Source organism: Choloepus didactylus, chromosome 14, assembly GCF_015220235.1.
Source record: "Choloepus didactylus isolate mChoDid1 chromosome 14, mChoDid1.pri, whole genome shotgun sequence".
Classification (NCBI taxonomy): domain Eukaryota; kingdom Metazoa; phylum Chordata; class Mammalia; order Pilosa; family Megalonychidae; genus Choloepus; species Choloepus didactylus.
Window position 1 is genome coordinate 68756969 of NC_051320.1, and position 26091 is coordinate 68783059.

At 35.4% G+C, this 26091-nt stretch overlaps 2 protein-coding genes across 9 annotated transcripts in view; one reads left to right on the plus strand and one right to left on the minus strand.

Annotated features, from left to right (window-relative positions):
• Nucleotides 1–26091, minus strand: part of CSMD3 (CUB and Sushi multiple domains 3) — a 1408207-nt gene that overhangs the window by 333863 nt on the left and 1048253 nt on the right. For all 8 annotated transcript variants that reach the window (XM_037802758.1, XM_037802757.1, XM_037802756.1 and 5 more), the window contains one exon: nt 6355–6511. In XM_037802758.1, the coding sequence (XP_037658686.1) occupies nt 6355–6511 (157 nt within the window). The remainder of the gene's footprint in view (nt 1–6354; nt 6512–26091) is intronic.
• LOC119508997 (nuclear nucleic acid-binding protein C1D-like) lies at nt 1842–2210 on the plus strand. The gene has a single exon (XM_037802762.1). The coding sequence runs from the start codon at nt 1842–1844 to the stop codon at nt 2208–2210; it is 369 nt and encodes a 122-aa protein (XP_037658690.1).

Consider the following 26091-nt stretch of genomic DNA (forward strand, 5'->3'; position numbering starts at 1 on the left):
TAGCCAGAGAGAGAGGGCCACATCTGAGCAACAAAGAGGCATTCGGGAGGAGGCTCTTACGCACAACCATAGGGAGGCCTAGCCTCTCCTTTGCAGCAACCGTCTTCCCAAGGGTAAAACCTGTGGTAGAGGGCTCAACCCATCAAACCACCAGTCCCCTATGTCTGTGGTCATGTTAGCAACCATGGAGGTGGGGTAGGCGAATACCCCTGCATTCTCCACAGGCTCCTCAAGGGGGCACTACATCTTTTTTTTTTTTCCTTGTTTTTCTTTCTTTTTTTTTTTTTTTTTAACTTTCCCTTCTTTTTTAAATCAACTGTATGAAAAAAAAAGTTAAAAAGAAAACAAACATACAATAAAAGAACATTTCAAAGAGACCATAACAAGGGAGTAAGAAAAAGACAACTAACCTAAGATAACTACTTAACTTCCAACATGTTCCTACTTTACCCCAAGAAAGTTACCTAATATAGCAACATTTCTGTGAACTTGCTCCTACTATATCCATCAGAAATTAACAGACCATAGTCATTCCTGGGCATCCCCAGAACATTAAATAGCTTATCTGTTCTTCTTGGATTATTGTTCCCCCTTCCTTAATTGCTCTCTATTGCTAGTTCCCCTACATTCTACATTATAAACCATTTGTTTTATATTTTTCAAAGTTCACATTAGTGGTAGCATATAATATTTCTCTTTTTGTGCCTGGCTTATTTCGCTCAGCATTATGTCTTCAAGGGTCATCCATGTTGTCATATGTTTCACGAGATCGTTCCTTCTTACTGCCGTGTAGTATTCCATCGTGTGTATATGCCACATTTTCTTTATCCACTCATCTGTTGAAGGACATTTGGGTTGTTTCCATCTCTTGGCAATTGTGAATAATGCTGCTATGAACACTGGCGTGCAGATATCTGTTCGTGTCACTGCTTTCCGATCTTCCGGGTATATACCGAGAAGTGCAATCGCTGGATCGAATGGTAACTCTATATCTAGTTTTCTAAGGAACTGCCAGACTGACTTCCAGAGTGGCTGAACCATTATACAGTCCCACCAACAGTGAATAAGAGTTCCAATTTCTCCACATCCCCTCCAGCATTTGTAGTTTCCTGTTTGTTTAATGGCAGCCATTCTAACCAGTGTTAGATGGTATCTCATTGTGGTCTTCATTTGCATCTCTCTAATAGCTAGTGAAGCTGAACATTTTTTCATGTGTTTCTTGGCCATTTGTATTTCCTTTTCAGAGAACTGTCTTTTCATATCTTTTGCCCATTTTATAATTGGGCCGTCTGTGCTGTACCTCTCTTAAGAACATATCACAATAAACATGAAGACACGACGAGAACACTCTTGGGATGTCATAGTAGAAAGAGAAGACAGGATCCTTTCTGACTTGGTTGAGCAGTTTAATCAATGCTCACCTACCTTCTACCTCTGGAGTTCTTATATGAAAAAAATAAAGACCTCATTGTTTATGACATGGTTAGGTTTTCCATTACTTGAAAGCAAAATTAACATCTTATTCACTGTTTCCATTGTGATTTTATAATCAGTGCACCAATAAGACCATTGATACAAAATGTACCTTAAAGGCCTGTTCTAATACATTTATTCATTTTTATCTCAAGCCAAATGTGATTCTGTGCACTTAAAACTAAAGATATTTGGGCAACAGTAAGTGCTACTAAGTCAGTAAAATGGATAACGGGATAGATGGTGACTATTATTAGATGGAGTATGGTGAGTAGGATGTACATAGGGTCATCAAAAAAGGCCTGTTAATGCTGTGATTAGAATTCTGAAAAGAGAGACTGGAGTCCAAGGCAAGTGAGTTGGCCATAATGGCAGGTGAAGAAATTAGTGAAGATTATCCACTAGAAATTCATGAGTATTTTTTAACATTAGAGAATTCCATTGGTGTTGTGAATGAGATGCTCAAGACCATTATGTCTGTTTATAGAAATGAGTTGTTAAAGAAGTTGGACCCACTTGGACAAGAAAAAGTGGATTTAGTTTCTGTGTACACATTAAATTCAATGTTTTGGGTTTATTTGGTAATTCAAAGAGTTAATCCTAAGGACTATCCAGTAAAGCAGGAATTGGAAAGAATCAGATTATACATGAACACCTTCAAAGAAATAACAGACAAGAAAAAGGCTGGCAAGCTGGACAGAGGTGCAGCTTCAAGATTTTTAACAAATGCCCTATAGGAATCAAAACCTAAAACTGCATCAAAAGTTGCCAATGAAAGGAATAGTAAAAATTAATTTTTGATTTTGAAGTACATATGTTCAAAAAGTACCTTATTTTTGTTGTTTTCCACAAAATAGAGGGTGACTGAGGCAATGCAAGGTTTAAACATTTTGTGCTATTTTAAATGAATAATGGTCTTATGAAATATGTCCATCTGAAGACTGAAGTTATAAGTACATCTGTTTTCACTATATATTATTAAGAAAAAATGAAATAACTTAAATGTCCTTTTTTCCTTATTACTTCATCATGTTTTCATGATTTTAGGAATTATTACTTTTTTATATTCAAAGTGTGAAATTAAAATTTAAGGCTATACTTGAATTCTTGGCACTTTGCCTCTATGTCCTATTTAAAATAAAATACATTCTATTCTCATTTTTCTTTTAGACGGGAAATGAGGTTGTATGTAGATGGTTGAAGTTTAGTGTAATGGCTACACCCTGTTAAAAAAGGTTGTAAATGTTGTGCAGCTAAGCTGTTTATTTTTCTCTTTTGTGTAAATTTGCTGTTCAAATTAAGAAGATAGATTTTAGAAGCCACCACAACTAAAAAAATTCTTGAGAAAAAAAAAAAAGAATTCTGACAAGAGCCAGACATGCAGATTAATCTAAATTATATTCTTTGCTGCATTTGTCCTGAATGTGCTTTGTTTCTCCTAATCTCTCTGCCTTTCCTTTATCCTATTCTCTTTGCCTGCAATATGCACCATAATTTCCATTGTGAGCCAACAACCCTACCTTCAATACCACCTGTTTTAGTTTCCTGGTGACTAAAACAAATACCATGTAATGGGTTTGCTTAAACACAATGGATATTTATTGGCTCATAGTTTGAGGCTAGGAAAAGTCCAAAATCAGTGCATTCACCCGGAAGACTGTGGCATTCTGGGGCTGGCTGCCAGCAATCCTTGGTCTTTGGCTTTTCTGTCACATGGATGCATATGGTTGTTTCTCCTGTCTTCTTGCTTCCATTGACTTTCCAGCTGCTGGCTGTTTCCTATCTGAAGCCTTCTCTATAAGGCCTCCAGTAATAGGATTAAGACCCATGCTGATTCAATTGGGCCACACCTTAACTAAAGTAACCTAATCAGAAGATAGCATGTACAAGGGTTCACACTTACGTGAATGGATTAAATCTAAGAACATGGTTTTCTGGGGTACATAACCCCAAGCCTTTATGAAACCTAATCTGATCTCTCCTAATCAAATGTCCTCTCTCCTGTCTCTAATTGTCTCAGTGTTAATACAGGGATCTCCTCTGCATTATTCAAGGCTCTTTCTATTAGATGTTTTGGAAACATCAGTGAAATAATCATAAAGCAAAACATACCACAGAATAGAGTTGCCCTTTGGAATGACAGCATATATGGGATTCAAACACAAAAACATGGTATTGTCTGCTTTTCCTCAGGTTTGAACACCTTAAGCACATCTCTTGTATGCATAAATTCACTAATTACTGCCCTAAGAATTTTATGAATTTATAAAATATTCGTCTCTGTAGAACTTTCTTCTATTATCACAAAAGCATTTTATAGAATCGGTATTCAGACCACATGATAATTTACTAAGAATATGTAAAAAGACTCAATTGAACTAAAATTGACTAAAGGCATCATGAAGGGAAATGACCCCCTCAAGAACAATGTACAGTATGTTTGCAAACAAGTAAGTAAACCATAATACAATGTGATAACTGTTGTATTAGTTATGAATGTTAAGTCCTGCAAAAGAAAGGTTGAAAATGTGTACTAAGGGAATCAGGGTAAGCCTCAGTGGGGAAATACTTGAGTTGGGTCTTGAAATTCAAAGGTTCACTTGTTGCCAAAGGTGGGGAGAGCATGCCTGTTAGAAAGCAGCTTTCCTAGGTGCTAGGGCTCACAATCAAAGAGTATATTTGGAGGATGAGAATGAGCTTTTTCCAAAACTAAGAATATGTGATTAACTATTAAGATAAATACAGACACAGAGAATAGTTTTTCTTAAAAAAATTGAAGTAACTCTTAGGAACAAATACAGTTAATAACTGATATGTTACTACTTTCAGGGCCTGCCCAACAGTATGGCTTAAAATAAAACTGTTGGTTCACAAAGTCTTAGGAACATTTATTGACATTATGATATCCAAAGAACTCCAGGAAGTAGGCGATACACATAATTCCACATATGAGACTGAAATATTGTTATTTCAATTCTGAGATGGAAATATATTTAGGGCAGTTGCCCTTTTCTAAAAATAATTACTTTTATAATTCTACAGCTTCCAGTCTTCATAACAACTCATATCTTAAATGAGAAACTAGAGTTATTAAAAAAGGAAGGGTGACTTCAGATATTTGCTTTTAGGGATTTTCCTTTTTGATATCCTATATCTTATACTAATGACAATAAATTCAATGATTTTACTCATTGCAGACACCTAAGCACACCATAAAATTTTAAATCCAGGTGAGTCTTGCCAGTGCCCAGTATCCTTATATTAGGAATATCAAGTCACTTCGATTTTATGAATCGAATGAGGAAATCCATACATATTTTAGACAAGGACAAATGCAAAATGATGCAGAATAAATAAAGATCATTATGAAATCATCAAGCCAAATTCATGGCAATATAGCTTCAAAATATCAGCAATCCTGTTATAAAACAGAGAAAAATGAAGAGAGAAACAGATTCAAAAATGTTTGCCTTCCTGAGCAGATCATACCAGTTACATTTCAGCAATGTCCTCAATGCCATTAATTTTACCCCATCATACAGTAATACTTATAAACACTTAGCTTGATTTTCATCTGTCTTTGGGTGGACATCATAAGAAATCACATTGTATACGACAGTTCTGAAGATTTAAAAATATGTGTATTCAACACTCATTTTGTTTACTTATGCTTAGTTAATATTAACAATGTAACAATTCTAGCATAGGTAGAATTGTTTACTTCAAGAAAGCAGCCTTGAAGTAAACAGGTAGCAAGAACAGTCTTTCAGAATCATATACAACAATATTTTAATATGAGTCATTATACTCTCCCATCTCCTATTTCTCATATCATTAAGAAGTGATATTTTCACAATGTATAATTTGATTCAGATTCCCTGTAGGAGCCTATATGATTATCTTTGATGCTGTAACACTTTTAAGTACCCAGTTCCATAATAGTTAACTGTTCTTCTAATTCCTGTGAAAATTTATAGGGGTCATTTGAATTTCTCAAATATTCTGGTAGTAAAATTTCTTAAAATTGCTACTTAATCTATTTTGTTATATTAAATGAGTATTCTGAATTTCCAACAACCAATTTTACCTGAGTTAAATTTTTTAAGCACACAGTCAATAACCACTTTAGTTTTATCTATTCTTTACTTTCTTAGTATGGAATCTCACATAGAGTAGAAACTCCATAAATGTATTATTTGAATAGAATTCAATTGATGTAACTAGTACAACTGTTATTTTATGGAGCTGGTAAGATGAATTTGTTTAACACATAAAACAATTAATGTAACCTGCCTACCTATGGTTCATAGCTTTGAACTACTATTTATGACAGAATATTTGACTTTAATATAAGAAGTCTGTGTGAGTTTATTTTAATTAGGCAAGTCAATATGAAACCAAAGCAAACTAAAAGCTTTAGCTACTCTTTAATGTAAAAATAATCTGAAACCACTGAATTATCACTAATGATTGACCAACAATAATCACTACACAGGTATTGTATGCATTTTACAATTACAGGTGGGAACTCAAACATCAGATTTCCATTTATTAAAAATGCATAACTTTTTCTTAAATACTGGATGGGGAGAATCCTGATATTTAAAATTTTTTAAAAAATTTTAAAAGCAAGAAACACCTAAGCCCAGTCACAAATTACTTAACTCTTTGAAACTTCATTGTTTCAACTGTAAAATGGCAACAGAATACCTTTAATTTATAGGATTCTTGTTAGATCAAACAAAATTACGTATGTAGGTAGAAATTATAAACTGCAAATTGAAACCCAAATATTGGCTGTCACTTCACCTGGTGCATTACATTGATTGAATAACCATTCAGCATCAGTGTTTGAGCATTTTATTCTGTCAGAATACTTACTGGTATAGACAAGTTGAAAGCCTTCATCTGTCCCTTCAGAATCAGAATTGAATTCTAGCCAGAGCTGATTTGAAGTACTACTAAGTGTCAATCCTCGCATAGATGCACCAGTAAAAGCACCTAGTAGATGGGTAGTTTTATCTTTTCCATCATAAATCTGCAAAATAGATTTATATGAAAATGTAAATTTATAAATAATAACCAATTCAGAGCATATATTTAAATCTACAAGGAAGATGAAATCATTACATGTTTCTCAAGGATAATTAAATATATTAGCTCCTGTAAATACAAGGTTAAGAAAGTTATAACTGACAAGGATAATTTTTTAATCTCAAGTTCAGTGGACTCTAGGTAATACTCAAACTCATTTTATATAACTTTTTTCTTCTTATAAAAACAATCATTTTTATGGTAGACAATTTAAAATTGAGAACCTACAGAAAGAATGGTCTCAGGGTTTTTTGTTTGCTTGTTTTTCTCTGCAACTTTCTCAAGGGAACAAACACCTGCTTTTCCAACAGCATGATAAGTATAAAGTATACTTGTTTCTTGTGCAAATTCTATAATTTGTCCATATTCTTTAACTTGTTTCATTTTTTTTTTTTTTTTTTTTTTTGGCTTAAACAATGGGAATTTATTGGCTCACAGTTTTGAGGTTAGAAGAAATAAAAAATTGGGGCATCAGCAAGGCAATGCTTTCTCCCCAAAGACTGAGGCCTTCGGGGCTGGCTGCCCATGATCCTTGGTCCTTGACTTTTCCATCACTTGGCAATGCACATGGCATCATCTTCTCCTTTCTCTTCCGGGTTCCGTTGACTTCCAGCTGCTGGCTGTTCTCCATGGCCTCTCTTTCTGTGCCCAATTTCCTTTGCTTATAAGGACTTCAGATATATTGGACTAAAGCCCACTGTCATTCAGTTTGGGCACTACCTAATAATATCTTCAAAGGTCCTGTTTGCAGAAGGATTCATGCCCACAGGACCAGGGGTTGGGACCTGAACCTGCCTTTTGTGGGAGACATGATTCAATCCCCAACAGCACCAATACTAAACCTTGTATTTCAAGAGAACATGTCTTTTAGGATACTCAGAATTTTTTAGTGTCATAATATTGGCTCTCTTAACTTCCTTTTTTTTTTTTTTTTTAATTCAGTTTTATTGAAATATATTCACAAACCATACAGTCATCCATGGTATACAATCAACTGTTCACAGTATGATCATATAGTTATGCGTTCATCACCACAATCTATTTCTGAACATTTTCCTTACATCAGAAAGAATCAGAATAAGAATAACAAATAAAAGTGAAAAGAGAATACCCAAACCATCCCCCCATCCCACCCTATTTGTCATTTAGTTTTTACTCCCATTTTTCTACTGATTTTTTTTCAATTTTTTAACTTTGTTTATCAAAAAATTAAAAACAAACAGGCAAACAACAACCAAAAAAACCCAACAACATTTCAAACAAAGCAATGGATTAAGGAAAACAAATAACCTAAACTAACTACTTTGCTTCCAATATGTTCCTAACATACCCCAAGAAAATTAATAAACCATGTCCAAACAGAGGAGTAAGAAAAACAAATAATCTAAAATAACTACATTGCTTCCAACATGTTCCTACCATACCCCAAGAAAATTAACAACCCCTAAGAAAACAAAGGAATAAGAGAAAAAAGAAAAACCTAAAATAACTCTATTGCTTCCAACATGATCTTACTATATCCAAGAAAGTTTACAAACCATAATCATTCCTGAGCATTCCCATAACATTGAGATTACCCTCCATAGTTTATCTGTTCTTATTAGATTATCATTCCCCCTCCACTAATTGGTATCTCTAGGTCCCCTACATTCTACAGTATAAAACATTGTACATTTTTCACAGAATTCACATTAGTGGTAACATACAATATCTCTCTTTTTGTGCCTGGCTTATTTTGCTCAGCATTATGTCTTTTTTTTTTTTTTTTTTTTTAATCTTAATTTTATTGAGATATATTCATATACCACGCAGTCATACAAAACAAATCGTACTTTCGATTGTTCACAGTACCATTACATAGTTGTACATTCATCACCCAAATCAATCTCTGACACCTTCATTAGCACACACAGAAGAATAACAAGAATAATAATTAGAGTGAAAAAGAGCAATTGAAGTAAAAAAGAACACTGGGTACCTTTGTCTGTTTGTTTCCTTCCCCTATTTTTCTACTCATCCATCCATAAACTAGACAAAGTGGAGTGTGGTCCTTATGGCTTTCCCAATCACCTTCTCACCCCTCATAAGCTACATTTTTATACAACTGTCTTCGAGATTCATGGGTTCTGGGTTGTAGTTTGATAGTTTCAGGTATCCACCACCAGCTACCCCAATTCTTTAGAACCTAAAAAGGGTTGTCTAAAGTGTGTGTAAGAGTGCCCACCAGAGTGACCTCTCGGCTCCTTTTGGATTCTCTCTGCCACTGAAGCTTATTTCATTTCCTTTCACATCCCCCTTTTGGTCAAGAAGATGTTCTCCGTCCCACGATGCCAGGTCTACATTCCTCCCCGGGAGTCATATTCCACGTTGCCAGGGAGATTCACTCCCCTGGGTGTCTGATCCCACGTAGGGGGGAGGGCAGTGATTTCATCTTTCAAGTTGCCTTAGCTAGAGAGACAGGGCCACATCTGAGCAACAAAGAGGCATTCGGGAGGAGGCTCTTAGGCACAACCATAGGGAGGCCTAGCCTCTCCTTTGCAGCAACCGTCTTCCCAAGGGTAAAACCTGTGATAGAGGGCTCAACCCATCAAACCACCAGTCCCCTATGTCTGTGGTCATGTTAGCAACCATGGAGGTGGGGTAGGCGAATACCCCTGCATTCTCCACAGGCTCCTCAAGGGGGCGCTGCATCTTTTTTTTTTCCTTGTTTTTTTTTGTTTTTTTTTTTTTAACTTTCCCTTCTTTTTTAAATCAACTGTATGAAAAAAAAGTTAAAAAGAAAACAAACATACAATAAAAGAACATTTTAAAGAGACCATAACAAGGGAGTAAGAAAACGACAACTAACCTAAGATAACTGCTTAACTTCCAACATGTTCCTACTTTACCCCAAGAAAGTTACCTAATATAGCAACATTTCTGTGAACTTGCTCCTACTATATCCATCAGAAATTAACAGACCATAGTCATTCCTGGGCATCCCCAGAACATTAAATAGCTTATCTGTTCTTCTTGGATTATTGTTCCCCCTTCCTTAATTGCTCTCTATTGCTAGTTCCCCTACATTCTACATTATAAGCCATTTGTTTTATATTTTTCAAAGTTCACATTAGTGGTAGCATATAATATTTCTCTTTTTGTGCCTGGCTTATTTCGCTCAGCATTATGTCTTCAAGGTTCATCCATGTTGTCATATGTTTCACGAGATCGTTCCTTCTTACTGCCGCGTAGTATTCCATCGTGTGTATATACCACATTTTATTTATCCACTCATCTGTTGAAGGACATTTGGGTTGTTTCCATCTTTTGGCAATTGTGAATAATGCTGCTATGAACATTGGCGTGCAGATATCTGTTCGTGTCACTGCTTTCCGATCTTCCGGGTATATACCGAGAAGTGCAATCGCTGGATCGAATGGTAACTCTATATCTAGTTTTCTAAGGAACTGCCAGACTGACTTCCAGAGTGGCTGAACCATTATACAGTCCCACCAACAGTGAATAAGAGTTCCAATTTCTCCACATCCCCTCCAGCATTTGTAGTTTCCTGTTTGTTTAATGGCAGCCATTCTAACCAGTGTTAGATGGTATCTCATTGTGGTCTTCATTTGCATCTCTGTAATAGCTAGTGAAGCTGAACATTTTTTCATGTGTTTCTTGGCCATTTGTATTTCCTCTTCAGAGAACTGTCTTTTCATATCTTTTGCCCATTTTATAATTGGGCCGACTGTACTATTGTCATTGAGTTGTAGGATTTCTTTATATATGCAAGATATCAGTCTTTTGTCAGATACATGGTTTCCAAAAATTTTTTCCCATTGAGTTGGCTGCCTCTTTACCTTTTTGAGAAATTCCTTTGAGGTGCAGAAACTTCTAAGCTTGAGGAGTTCCCATTTATCTATTTTCTCTTTTGTTGCTTGTGCTTTGGGTGTAAAGTCTAGGAAGTGGCCGCCTAATACAAGGTCTTGAAGAAGTTTTCCTACATTATCTTCTAGGAGTTTTATGGTACTTTCTTTTATATTGAGATCTTTGGTCCATTTTGAGTTAATTTTTGTGTAGGGGGTGAGGTAGGGGTCCTCTTTCATTCTTTTGGATATGGATATCCAACTCTCCCAGACCCATTTGTTGAAAAGACCATTATGACTCAGTTCAGTGACTTTGGGGGCCTTATCAAAGATCAGTCAGTCATAGATCTGAGGGTCTATCTCCAAATTCTCAATTCGATTCCATTGATCTATATGTCTATCTTTGTGCCAGTACCATGCTGTTTTGGCAACTGTGGCTTTATAATAAGCTTCAAAGTCAGGGAGTGTAAGTCCTCCCACTTCGTTTTTCTTTTTTAGAGTGTCTTTAATAATTTGAGGCATCTTCCCTTTCCAAATAAATTTGATAACTAGCTTTTCCAAGTCTGCAAAGGAGGTTGTTGGAATTTTGATTGGGATTGCATTGAATCTGTAGATGAGTTTGGGTAGAATTGACATCTTAATGACATTTAGTCTTCCTATCCATGAACATGGAATAGTTTTCCATCTTTTAAGGTCCCCTTCTATTTCTTTTAGTAGAGTTATGTAGTTTTCTTTGTATAGGTCTTTTACATCTTTGGTTAAGTTGATTCCTAGGTACTTGATTTTTTTAGTTGCTATTGAAAATGGTATCTTTTTCTTGAGTGTCTCTTCAGTTTGTTCATTTCTAGCATATAGAAACATTACTGACTTATGTGCATTAACCTTGTATCCCGCTACTTTGCTAAATTTGTTTATTAGCTCTAGTAGCTGTATCGTCGATTTCTCAGGGTTTTCTAGATATAAGATCATATCATCTGCAAACAATGACAGTTTTACTTCTTCTTTTCCAATTTGGATGCCTTTTATTTCTTTGTCTTGCCGGATTGCCCTGGCTAGCACTTCCAGCACCATGTTGAATAACAGTGGTGATAGCGGGCATCCTTGTCTTGTTCCTGATCTTAGAGGGAAGGCTTTCAGTCTCTCTCCATTGAGTACTATGCTGGCTGTGGGTTTTTCATATATGCTCTTTATCATGTTGAGGAAGTTTCCTTCAATTCCTACCTTTTGAACTGTTTTTATCAAAAAGGGATGTTGGATTTTGTCAAATGCTTTTTCAGCATCTATTGAGATGATCAATTGATTTTTCCCTTTTGACTTGTTAATGTGTTGTAATACATTGATTGATTTTCTTATGTTGAACCATCCTTGCATGCCTGGAATGAACCCCACTTGGTCATGATGTATGATTTTTTTAATGTGTCTTTGGATTCGATTTGCAAGTATTTTGTTGAGGATTTTTGCATCTATATTCATTAGGGAGATTGGCCGGTAGTTTTCCTTTTTGGTAACATCTTTGCCTGGTTTTGGTATTAGATTGATGTTAGCTTCATAAAATGAGTTAGGTAGTGTTCCATTTTCTTCAATGTTTTGAAAGAGTTTGAGTAAGATTGGTGTCAGTTCTTTCTGGAAAGTTTGGTAGAATTCCCCTGTGAAGCCATCTGGCCCTGGGCATTTATTTGTGGGAAGATTTTTGATGACTGATTGGATCTCTTTGCTTGTGATGGGTTGGTTGAGGTTTTCTGTTTCTTCTCTGGTCAGTCTAGGTTGTTCATATGTTTCCAGGAAATTGTCCATTTCCTCTACATTATCCAGTTTGTTGCCATACAGTTGTTCATAGTATCCTCTTATAATTTTTTTAATTTCTTCAGGATCTGCAGTTATGTCACCTTTTTCATTCATTATTTTGTTTATATGGGTCTTCTCTCTTTTTGATTTTGTCAGTCTAGCTAGGGGCTTGTCAATCTTGTTGATCTTCTCAAAGAACCAACTTTTGGTGATATTTATCCTCTCTATTGTTTTTTTGTTCTGTATGTCATTTATTTCTGCTTTAATCCTTGTTATTTCTTTTCTTGTACTTGGTTTAGGATTGGTTTGCTGTTCATTTTCTAGCTTCTTCAGTTGATCCATTAGTTCTTTGATTTTGGCTCTTTCTTCCTTTTTAATATATGCGTTTAGTGCTATAAATTTCCCCCTTAGCACTGCTTTTGCTGCATCCCATAGGTTTTGGTACGTTGTGTTCTCATTTTCATTCGTCTCTATATATTTAGCAATTTCTCTTGCTATTTCTTCTTTAACCCACTGATTGTTTAGGAGTGTGTTGTTTAACCTCCAGGTATTTGTGAATTTTCTAAGTCTCTGATGGTTATTGACTTCTAATTGTATTCCATTGTGGTCAGAGAATGTGCTTTGAATAATTTCAATCTTTTTAAATTTATTGAGGCTTGTTTTATGTCCCAGCATATGATCTATTCTGGAGAAAGTTCCATGAGCACTAGAAAAGTATGTGTATCCTGGTGATTTGGGATGTAATGTCCTGTATATGTGTGTTAAATCTAATTCATTTATCAGATTGTTTAGGTTTTCAATTTCCTTATTGGTCTTCTGTCTGGTTGATCTGTCTGTAGGAGAGAGTGATGTGTTGAAGTCTCCCACAATTATTGTGGAAGCATCAATTGCTTCCTTTAGTTTTGCCAGTGTTTCTCTCATGTATTTTGTGGCACCTTGGTTGGGTGCATAGACATTTACGATTGTTATTTCTTCTTGCTGAATTGCCCCTTTTATTAGTACATAGTGGCCTTCTTTGTCTCTCAAAACATCCCTGCATTTGAAGTCTATTTTATCTGAGATTAATATTGCTACACCTGCTTTTTTTTGGCTGTAGCTTGCATGAAATATTTTTTTCCATCCTTTCACTTTCAGTTTCTTTGTGTCCCTGTGTCTAAGATGAGTCTCTTGTATGCAACATATTGATGGTTCATTTTTTTTGATCCATTCTGCGAATCTATATCTTTTAATTGGGGAGTTTAATCCATTTACATTCAACGTTATAACCGTGAAGGCATTTCTTGAATCAGCCATCTTATCCTTTGGTTTATGTTTGTCATATTTTTCCGCTCTGTCTATTAATATCCTTTATTGTACCCATACCGAATCTCTTTAGTACTGAACCTTTCTCCAAGTCTCTCTGTCCTTTCTTTGTTTCTCTGTCTGTAGGGCTCCCTTGAGTATCTCCAGTAGGGCAGGTCTGTTGTTAGCAAATTCTCTCAGCATTTGTTTGTCTGTGAAAAATTTAAGCTCTCCCTCAAATTTGAAGGAGAGCTTTGCTGGATAAAGTATTCTTGGCTGGAAATTTTTCTCACTCAGAATTTTAAATATATCGTGCCACTGCCTTCTTGCCTCCATGGTGGCTGCTGAGTAGTCACTACTTAGTCTTATGCTGTTTCCTTTGTATGTGGTGAATTGCTTTTCTCTTGCTGCTTTCAGAACTTGCTCCTTCTCTTCTGTGTTTGATAGTGTGATCAGTATATGTCTCGGAGTGGGTTTATTTGGATTTATTCTATTTGGAGTTCGCTGAGCATTTATGATTTGTGTATTTATGTTGTTTAGAAGATTTGGGAAGTTTTCCCCAACAATTTCTTTGAATACTCTTCCTAGAACTTTACCCTTTTCTTCCCCTTCTGGGACACCAATGAGTCTTATATTTTGACGTTTCATATTATCTATCATATCCCTGAGGTCCATTTCGATTTTTTCAATTTTTTTCCCCATTCTTTCTTTTATGCTTTCATTTTCCATTCTGTCATCTTCGAGGTCACTGATTCGTTGTTCAACTTCCTCTAGTCTTGTACTATGAGTGCCCAGAATCTTTTTAATTTGGTCAACAGTTTCTTTAATTTCCATAAGATCATCCATTTTTTTATTTAGTCTTGCAATGTCTTCTTTATGCTCTTCTAGGGTCTTCTTGATTTCCTTTATCTCCCGTAGTATGGTCTCATTGTTCATCTTTAGTTCTTTGAGTAGCTGCTCTAGGTGCTGTGTCTCTTCTGGTCTTTTGATTTGGGTGCTTGGGCTTGGGTTATCCATGTCGTCTGGTTTTTTCATATGCTTTATACTTTTCTTTTGTTTTTGGCCTCGTGGCATTTGCTGAACTTGATAGGGTTCTTTTAGGATTTGTAGACCAATTGAAGTCCTTATCTCTAATTTATCAGATCTACAGCTTCGTGGAGTACACTTTCTCTAACTAACCAGCAGGTGGCGTCCACGAGCCACCTGTTCTCCACAAGCCAGTTCTCCCCTGCTTAGCCTTTTTGGTGAGTGGGGGAGTGAGTCTTGTGGGGTCCAATTGGTGTACCAAGCTTGCGTGTGTAGTTGATGTTGCCTGTCCTGTATATGGGGCATGTTTCTGGGCAGTCAGGGAGGCGGGGGTGGCTCTAACAATCAAATCTCCCTGGTGATCTTAGAGTTTTAAAACTGCTGCAATAGTCTAATCCTTCAGTTCAGTCCTGCCACAGTTTGTCTCTGCCACTGACCCACAAGTCCTTGGTATTGGCGTATGGCTCCTGAGACTTGCAAGTGGGCCCCTCTTCCAGGCCGTGCACCCCGGGTCCTCTGTTGAGGGATGACTGTGCTATGTCACAGGTGAGTGCCGTCCCCCCAGGGCAGTTCTGTGCTGCTGGGCTGTGTAGGGAGGCTCCCAGTCTGCTGAAATGGTGGCTGAATGGGGCTTTGTTAATTCACACTGCTCTACCTTCCCAACTCTGGGACAATCAGCTGAGGTTGCAGGGAAGGCTAATGTCCACGCCCAGTTTTGTGGTGTGTGCCTGTTATTTGAAGCACTTCCGTCACACTGGGTTGTCTGGGGCAGTTCTGGGCTATGGGGCTGGCGATGGGCAGGAGTGTTTCCTGTCCACCAGGATGATGGCTGTGAGCAGACACCCCCCTTTTCTTTTGGGAAGTTGTGGTGTTTAGTGAATTTTTTCAGCCACTGGATTATTGCGTTTTGTCTCAGAGCTCTCCTAGTTCTGCTCTTGACTTGACCTGCCCAAACAGCAAGTCTTTGAAGCTTTCTGTATTGGGCTTCTTAGAGTAATTGTTTTAGAAAAAAAAAAAAGGATTGAAAAAAAAAAAACCAAACAAAAAAAAGAAAAAAAAAAAAAAAGGGGCCCTCCTCAGAGATCTAATGGGTTATTGAAATGCTAAGAGACACAGCAACCAGGGCCATTAAGGAAAGGTCCACAGGGCAGAGAGATCAGCTTTTCTTCAGGATTTGCATATGCGCCTCAGGGCCCTTCCCCTTTCTATGTTCACCAGAACTCCAAAAATCCTCCGCTTTTATTTTGGAGTTTTTTGTGTTGTTTTTTTTCTATGCCTGTATCCTCTCTGCTGGGCTGGCTGCTCTCAGATTCTCTGGTGTCTGGTCTCAGTCTATCTATGGTTGGAGTTTGAATCAGTAGAATGAGTTTCTGATAAGGGCTGCCACTGCAGTTCTCCCTTCTCCTTCCCGGAGCTGACAGCCCCTCCTCCCCCGGGACTGAGCCTCGCAGGGAGGGGCGCGGGTCCCCTGGCCGCAAAAACTTACAGATTTCGCTGATCTCAGCAGTTCCACGTTTTCATGAGTGTTGTATGAAGTATTCCCAAAGTCAGATTGCTCTGTGGTGTCCAGTCCACGCAGTTCCTGGCTTTCTACCTACTTTCCTGGAGGAGTAACTAAAACATACAGCTCACCAGTCTGCCATCTTGCCCTGCCTCCAACTTGTTTCATTTTGACATTTAAAAAATATTAAATTAAAAGAGTACTAAATGCTTTTAGAAGCTAATTAAACAAGGCAAGAACATACCAAGCCAAAATTAATAATCTCTCTAAATATCCCTCCATCATTTTCATCATTCTAAGGTATAACCTCTCTCCACACTCATAGAACATAAACAAATATGTGAGGGACAATGTCAGTTTTAATAAAAAATGAAATCATGCTGTATACATTGTACTCTAATTTGCTTTTATTAATACGTTATAGACGTCTTTTCAGGTTAGTGGATATAGACTCTTTTTTTCAGAGCTCTGTAACGTTTCATAAAACTACACTACCATAGTTCGTTTTACTATTTCCAAGTTAGTGACTTGGGTTATTTGCTACTGCAAACAATGGTGAAATAAACACTTTCACGTATAACCTTGGGGCTTTTTGATACTTGTATTTCAATAAGAAAAGTTTTAAAATATGGAATTGCTTGGCTAAAGTTAAAGTGTTCCAGTATTGCCAGATTATTTCCCAAAAAATGTGCAGTAATTAAACACAAGATTTACCAGCAATGCCTGTTGTCATTCTTTTCCCTTTAAGGTATTTGTTCTGTATATTGTTATCATCCCCAATGGGGAAAAATTGTTATTTTGGGATAGTAGAGACAAATTCTTAGACATTACAATTGTTTGTGGTCCACCAAAGAGCAACTCTACCTGACAAAATCTTATTTCACAGTATTTAGTTTCACCGAAGATGGGGGGATTGAGGGGAGTGATAGGGATGGAGGCTCCTTGGGTGGATCACAATAAAAATAAAAAATCGAGGAACACTGCTTTAAGTTATTTGCTTTAAATTATTTGTCCCTTGCTCCAAATAGCCTTACTTACTTGTAACCTGGCACTAAGAGTAGACATTGTATTACCTAACTCCTAATCCAATGCTGTTTCCATTGCACCAGGGTTCCCCCAAAAAGTGACTGATGCTACTTAAAAGATGATTTTTAGTTGGTATACAATGCAACTTTTCATTATTTCAACATTTATTAATCTGTGTGATGTATCATTCTGTGCTATTTTGCTGGGTTTAACTTGATAACATTTATTTAGAGTGTTTTTCTCTAAATTATAAATAAAAAGTAATGTATATATTTTTCTTTTTTTCAAGTTATCTTTATCAGGTATGAGTACTAAGGTTATGCTAACTTAATAAGGTGAATTGGTAAATTTTTATTAGATTTCTAATATCTGGATCATACAAATAAAATGGTAAATCTTTTGTATTGGCAGACTCAAAATTTTCTTCAGCTCAAGGAAATGTTCTTGAGTTTTTGGTTATTGAATTACTCCTTGCCTATAAGTTCCTTTTATTTTCCATTGGAATCCCTATTATTTGTCTATTAAGGCTCCAAAACTGTATTGCAATTTTCTTGTTTTCTCTTTTTAAATTGTCTCTGTATTTTTCCACTGTATTGTGAAAAATCCTTCAGCTGAATCTTCCATACTTAACAGTTAGGTTTTCAGCAGTGATTTCCTCTTTTTTAGGTATTTTATTAAAACTTAAATTTTAAACCATTGGCTGGGTTCTGAAAGTCATTTTTTATACTCTAATTGCATTGTTGAGATTTCTTATAACTTAAAAAATTATCAAATAATTTTAACTTTTAACTCTTTCATAGTGTGAATTGAATGCTCCACTAGCCTACTTACTTGCTATTGTATTACCACAGAGAGGATGTTGAAGTAAGGAGGAGAAGAAAGGGTGTGAGGATCTTAAACTCAAGTCAGCATGGTCATTGAATCCCTAACAGCAAACATTTCTGGACTCTCTCTTGTTTTTCAAAGGTCTTTCTGTCAATAATTTATTTGAAATGTGTGCTAACTGTTTAAAGAGTACTTGGGTATGTGGTATAATGAAAAACTTTGTCCAGTTCCTGAGGAAGCAACCTCTGAATCTTCGGAATTTCCTGTGGTAGGAGTTTCTTTCATTCTTGTTGGGCTCAGGACCACACCTGATAGTTACAGCATGGGGCTAGACACATCTGCAGCCTAAGGTGGGCTGGTCCACTGGAAGGGCCCACTACGTGATTGGGAGTTCTGGCTTTGAGCCATGTTATATCAGTCCACCTTCCTGACCTGTGGGAGGGTTGGGGAGCTGGGGATTGAGTTCAGGCATATGGGCATTGATTCCATCAATCATGCCTACATAATGAGATCTTATATAAACTCTGGACATTCAAAGTTCTGATGCGCGTCCATTACTGGTAAGACACATCTCTTAGCCAGACTTTACCCTGTGTGTCTCTTCTTTTGGATTCTTCTTATTTGTATCCTTTCACAATAATAAAGCTATAAGCATGAGTATAACACTTTCAGTGAATTCTATGAGATGTTCTGGTGAATTATCTAATGCAAGGGGCATGATGGGCCCCCGAACTTGGGACTGGTTCCTGCAGGACAGTCTTGTAGAGGATTGCCCTTAGTGTGTAGAGTCTGGTAACTCAGGATAGTTGGAGTCTGAATTGAATTGATTGTGTTACTGCAGTATTTGCAAGTGTTATCAAAGGCTGTGCTGTTGCAGCTGCTATAGAGGTTTCCGATACCTTTACAAGGTATTAAATAGAGGGCTATATGAATAAATTTCCAAAAATAGAAGAAAGTAGGTTGAATGCCTGGAGGAATCTAATTTATCACACTAACAAATTTCTATTTCAGTTATTAGCAAGAACGTATCTGTCTTCAACAAAACTGAACCAAATATTGAGGTTTGTTAGCTCAGACCTGTCTTTTGTCTGATTACTTAAGAGTGAACTTTTCATTTCTTAATAGCAGTCATCAGGGATAATTAAGAAGCAAGGAAACATTTTTGGGGGGAAACACAACTTTGTGTCTTTGAGCTTCAAATGTGCAAAATTCTCAGATGCCTGCCTTTGAATACATTTATTTTATGACTCACTTTATTACCTAGTTTATAAATCCTTTGGTTAGAGCTACATGTTCACAACCAAGCCATTTAACCAGCAGATCCAGTGGTTAATATTGTCAAGGTATCCCTCCCAAAATAGTCATTTTCCTTTTATTGTCCATATTTCTTACCACTATGTAAGTTCATTGCTATGGAAAACATAATTAATTATTTCTTGGCTTATGCTAGTTCTACTTTCATGTGTGAATTCATTGTGAGAACTTTCAGTCTATCCAAAACCATCACATAAAGGGGAAATATAAACTAAACAACTAATTAATGCTAGTGATGAAATAAAAATGGGCTGATGAAATTTGTTTTTAATTTCTAAAAGGTCTCTCCTTAGGTTTTATTTTTTATTTTCTCAAACTTTCATTGGTAGTGAAAAGCAAAAGTTTATTGATAGGTAGCAGAAACCATTATCCATAAATAAAAATCATTCCTATACATAACAATGTAAAAAATAACAAAATAATTAAACAAACATTTCTTTCCAGGCAGTGTGGAAGGTGTTGAGTAGGTGTTGAGAACAAAAAATAGTAAGACAAGATTCTTGACTTGCTGGAGATAAAAAAAAATTACCCCAATATTGTTTGTCACAAATGAGACATACTTATATTGAGTCTTTCTATTTTTAAAGCTAAAAGCCTACATTTTTCTTATTTAAAAGAAAGCTTCTTTAAAAAATAATTTTAAAAATATATTATCAATGAAATGAAAGATATGAAAAAGAGCTAATATTTTTAGAAAAAGGAAATATCTTAAATTTTCTAATTCAGTACCAAAACCCACTCAATAGAGTTTATTTAACAATGTACAGTAAAAAAATAGAAAAGAAATAATACTGAATTTCTTAATTATACAAAAGGGCTACTATAATCATCAGAATAAAATGAAGCTTGATTTTTCTACTATGAAATTTTGGAAGCATGCATAAAATTATTAACTCAGAAATGAGAAGCAAGTGTTAATTAGAAAAACTTTTAAAAAGAGAAGTTTACAATAATGATCACACCAATGCTGTCAAACTTGTAAATAAAATTCTTAAAATGTATTCAAATCTATTACATGGAAACAAAAAACAACCTTGAAGGACAAAGCATTGTACACAAGACAAATTACTTCTAAAGTGGACATGAAAGTAATCCTACTAATAAGAAAACAAAACAAACAAGAAAATAAATAAATAAAATATGCCCTTCATTCAAAAGTAATGATACAGCACATTGTGATTTAATCGAGTCTTCTTAGAAATTTTGAGATTATTATTTCTCATATTTCTGTTATTAAGATCAGAATATTTTATAATATTTGGACCTATTGTCCTTTTTCTATTTTAAAGCATCTTATTGTCATTATTATTATTTTCAGTATATGCCTTAATCATTAATCATTTTTCCAGTAATGAAGAAAGTTTAAAAAGAATAAGATAATTATAATATTGTACTACTTGGTTAGATACAAGCAAAACTATACTTAAAGAATAAGTCTCAGTTACTTAGCACCTAATTTAGATAATGAAGACTTTAATGTCAAATGTGGAATTTCAAGTTGACTTAAGAATGATTGTGAAAGGAGGTTAGGGCTTCTATAATGTTAATGAGATTCTGATAAGACTCTAATTTTTCAAATAGGTTGCCATTCCTATGTTTATCTTCCTGAAAGGCCCAGAAGCTAATATTACCATGGTTTTAATTATCAAACCTTTTGTAATGGAGCAGGCTCTGAAATTAGTTATTTTGTATAGGCCCTTCTAGAACTATCACACCCCAAACACTATTAGGATGAACTGCTTATCAATACTGAAAACCACTGCTGTTATAAATGATATAATAAATGCATGATTAGAAGGTATATTCTCAGTCATTTCTCTAATAAATTAGCAAGTGAGGTATCTGAACCCAAGAGCAGAAGGTAAATAAAAAATAAAATAAAAACAGAAATTGCACATGCACATATGTATAATCATACAAATATCCAAATTACCCTCCTCTAGCAGTTAGAATTTACAGTTTTGGTCATTTGTTTCATAATTTGATTTGGAAATTTAATTTTTCTAATAAGGTGACTGAGATGTCAAAGTTTGAATGAAAAATAAAGAATAACTTCTAAAACAGTTGATCAAAAAGAGCTTTCTCCTGAATGTTGTTATGTTCTCTCCAGAGATAAAACAAACAGAGCAGAGAACTTTTGTTTGTTTCATATTAATGAAAGTCAATTAAATTTAAAAATAACTAGTATATTTTAGTGAGGGGTTCAGGGGCATTAGCTTTATGGTTATACAGGTCTGGATTTAAGTCCCAACTTTACCATTAAAGCTGGATGGCGTGTCACAAATCATTTTGCATCTCTCTATGGGAGAAGTTGAAGGAGGCTATGAGGTCTAACTTAACACCCTATATTTAGATATTTAGAGAGTGCTTTTGAGGGGAGAGTTAACAAAGGATTACCTGTGAACAACACAAAGCAGAGTTGACAGATATGTGTGGTATACATATGAGATCACTGGTGTGCTGTGATTGCTGTTAGCAATCAGCTACTAAACAAACAAAACCAGTAAGTGTATATATCTATATAAACGTTTTAAAAATAAATTTTATTGTTATAAAGTAGAGGTTGACAAACTTTTTCTAAAAAGGGCTAAATAGAGAATAGTTTAGAATTTGTAGGCTATACCGTCTCTGCCACAACTACTTAATTCTGCCATTACAGAGCAGAAGCAAACATAGACAATATATAAATGAATGGGCATGGCTATTTTCCAATAAAGCTACTTATAAAAACAAGTGTCAGGTTGGATTTGGGCCATGGGCTGTAATTTGCCAATCACTGAATTAAGTGATTGTAGCATGCAAATTACAAGGAATAATTAAATACACAATATTCTTTATTGTAAATTACATATTGTCAATTGATTCTTACAGAGTGCTTTCATTGATTTTAGCCAAAGTTTAAATGATACAATGATGATTATGGTAAAAGATTGCCTGCTACATTCCATTTATCTAAATATAATGCTTAGCTTTTACTTGAAAATAAAAACAAACACAACAACAACAAAACAGAAATAGTATTTCTGATTGCTATTCAGGCTGATAATGGGAACTATTCATTTCTGATTGTTCAGAACCTACAGATAATAAACATCCATTAAATGTCAGTTGTTAATTAAAGTACATATTTCGACTGGGAATGAGGCAGAGTAAGTTCAGTATTCTTCCTGGAACCATGTCCATTGAAAGCCATAGAAGAATATATCCTGGCAGTACTCCAACCAAACTAGATAAATATTCCCTAAGTGAGTTAAGAAGAGAACAAATGAGTTAGTTTCTAAATTAAGATCTCTAAGACAGGACCTTGCATCTTACCCATCTGGGGTTGAGGAATAATAGAACCCCAAGATAATTTAGAATCAGAAAGTAAAAGGAACTTACACCTTGCTTTTTCTATCTGGAGCTCAGGAAGGTAGCAAAACTTGTAGAAATTCACATGCTTAGCAGAGAAAAGATACAAAAGAAATGGCTGTTCGTGGTGAGGCAGCTGGGCCTGAGTCAGCCACATTGAGTTGTGATCTATTTCAATATGATGTACAGAAAAGCTGAATTGTTTCTCAAGATGTTGAGAGCAGAGCAGAATATGGTACCAAGAGCTGGTGGATGCTAAGAGGTTTGCAGTGAGAATGTCCAAGACCCAGCAGTGGACAATTAAATGGACTGATGAGTGGTGACCAGGTGGGAAATGAAACATCTCAGGAGCTGCTGCTGCCAACAGATGATGCCCTGGATGAATTTTCCATCCCTGAAACCTTGATGTCTTGAAGCCAAGTAAGAACCTCAGAACCTAGATGCAATTCCAGAATATCTAGTGGACCCTGAATTGACAAATGCAGAATTACTGGGTTTATCCTGAATTGACATAGACTGATTTTCCCACCACTCAGCAGAAACTGGAATAAAAGATAAAAATTAAGATGATTTATAGAACAATCTTTGCAAGCTACATATTTGGTAAATTTGGATAAGTAGCTTCTGAAATGTGTTCCTACTAAACTAACATTTATTGAGCATTTCCTAAATGTAGGCCCTGTGCTGTGTTTATAAACCTCAACTAATTTAGTCATTTTGACTGACAACACTTGATGTAGGTTATTATAAATACCACAATTTTTCAGGTGAGGAAACTGAGGTTTAGAAATATTAATGAAATTTCCAAAAATTATATAACTATTAAATGGCAGGTCCAGCATTTGAACCTAGTTCTACCTGACTCTAAAGCCCATGCTTAAATAACTAGGTCAGGTATGTGATGAATTAACCAGGGCATAATGTGTTTACAATTGTTAGAATACATTTGCTCAGTTAATTGATTGAGCTAACATATTCTTCTAATAAAAAAATCTATCAATATAACAATGAATTTCAGAAGTTAAATTTGTAAAAAATGGCATGAAGGTTGGGGGAGATATTTAAAAGCACCTGAGTCACATACCAATATAATTCACTTTTCTTAGATTAGAAATACTAACAATTGAAATTAAATAGAAAGGAAATATGTATCTCTTGATTTATAAGGAAAGTAACTGAAATGTTTCAGCAATCATTATTTAATAAAATGTGTTCCTTCCAGGAGAAAAAGATATTTATTGAGTGTTTACTATATGACAGGCACTGCTCCTAAGTGCTGAAGTTATAGCAGAGTTAAAAATTAAATCAAAGTCCCCGTTCTCCTGAGGCTTACACTCTAGTGGAGAAAAATAAAAAAAAAAAAGAAAGAAAGAAAGAAAGAAAGAAAGAGACTGTGCATAATAAGTGACACCATATTTGCCCTTATATGTCTTGCTTATTTTAATAAGCATCATGTTTTCAAGATTCTGAAGATTCTTCCATATTGCAGCATGAGTGAAAAGGTTTTGAGTAAAGGAGTTATATGATCTGTTTTATGTTTGAAAGAATCACTACAGCTGTTGGGTTGAAAATAGGTTATATAGTGGCATCAGGGAGATCAACTGAAAACAATTTCACTAATCCAGTTGAGAGATAATAGTGACTTGCCCCAAGTACTAACATTACACCAGTGATTGGTTCTGGAAATATTTTTGAAGGAAGAGACTGCAGAATTTGCTCATGAGCAGTATGCAAACTGTGAAAGAAAGAGAAATCAAGGACAAATTCAACTGTCTTTGAGCAACTTGAAGAACAGAGTTTCCACATACTGAAATGGAGAAAACTGAGGGGAAAGCAGATGTGATGGGGAAAAAATTGAGTTTCACTTTGGACAGGTGAAGTTTGAAATGCCTATTAGACAAAGTGGAAAGAATGAGTGTTTAGATAGGAGTCTGAAGTTCAGCATAAGTCAGAGCAGGCAATTTTGTATTAATTGCATAGCTCTGTTAATATATTTTAAAGTACAGATGTTTCAAAATTTGATATTAAAAAGTGGATATTAGAAGGCTTTTAACAAAATAAGTTTGTATGCCTTTTTGCTTTCCTTAAGGCTGAAATGTTAAATTAAATCCAAACTTATCCATGGGGAAATCAGTAAAGTTTCCAAAATAAAGTTAAGTGGCATACAGGAAAATATCATTTAACCCACTCTCTATCTTATGAACAAAAATAAACAGTCTTAAGTTATCCATAGTACAAAAGTTTATACAAAACACAGTACAAAAGTTCTATGATGGATAGAAGGTTGTGTATTTTTCTTGTCAAAAATATAAAACATAATCATCTAAAATTTTCATAGTTCATAGGGAGAAGGATTAAAATATCCCCTGACTAAACAAATGGAAAAAAATGATATATTCTTAAATGATCATTCTGTACTCTTATTTCTTTGGTTCAGAATGGATGAGATGAAACTCCCTTTTCACTTTCCACTTCACTTCAAGGAGGAGTATCTTGGCTCCTCATCAAAATTATTTATCATCTTCTCACAAATGTCACATTCACAAGGAAGTTTTATATAAAAATATAAATCTGGTATAAAACTGATGACTCAGAGTTATCTACTCATATGGAAGTCAATTTTTATTATTTGGATTAATAGCCTGCAATCCCTGAAGGACTACAGTAAAGTATTTTGATGTGTTTAACTTTCTTCATTCAAACTCTAGAACCAAAGAAGGATGTATCCATGATTCCCAAATATGCTGGTCTTCGGATAGTTTGGAGAGTTTTATATAAATTCATAATCCCAGGCACAGATCAATTGAAACAGCTTTCCTCAGTTCTACTGAATCAGAAATTCTGGGAGTGGAGCCCAGGATTAAAACTTTTTAAAAATACGTTGAGGAATCACATTATTATCTATACTTTGAACTGGAACTCACTTATATAAACTACGCTAGTGTGGTTATAAATAAATAAAGCAGTTTACAGAAAGAAGGAGAAAGAGAGAAAAGAGAGAAAGAGAGAAAAGAGTGAGAGAGAGAGCTGGCCGGAGCCTGGACTGAGAACTCCCAGAGAGGAGGAAAGTTTTAGAGGTATATAGTTGTTGTTCTTACTGTTTTTATCAGAATCGAATACAGTGGCTGTCATATAGTAGGTGAAACCAAAATAAATAAATAAATAAATAAATCTCCTTCTCAACCTTATTCTCATAATTGCAAGAGAATACCTTTCCAAAAAATGTAGCCAATCCTATCAAATAATAAAGTAAAAAAAAAAAAAAAAAACATTTTAAATTCACTCAGTCAAGGAAAAGAGGGTTCTATAATGGGCTATTTTCTTTTTTATTTATTAGGCCCCATGACCTGGTCTAACAGAGGAAAGCTCACTTCAATAGTTTCAATAATAGAAAGTGTTCAGGATAGGGACAGGTTTTGAAGGACTAGTGTGCAATTAGGCAAAAGACCTTCTATCCTGTGAGGACTTTGGGCTTCATGATCTTTGAGAAATAATCATTTGTCCTTTGGAGGTTGCATGTATTTGCTTGTGATGCCTAATTGTGCCTATATTGGTGGGCATCTTTGAACT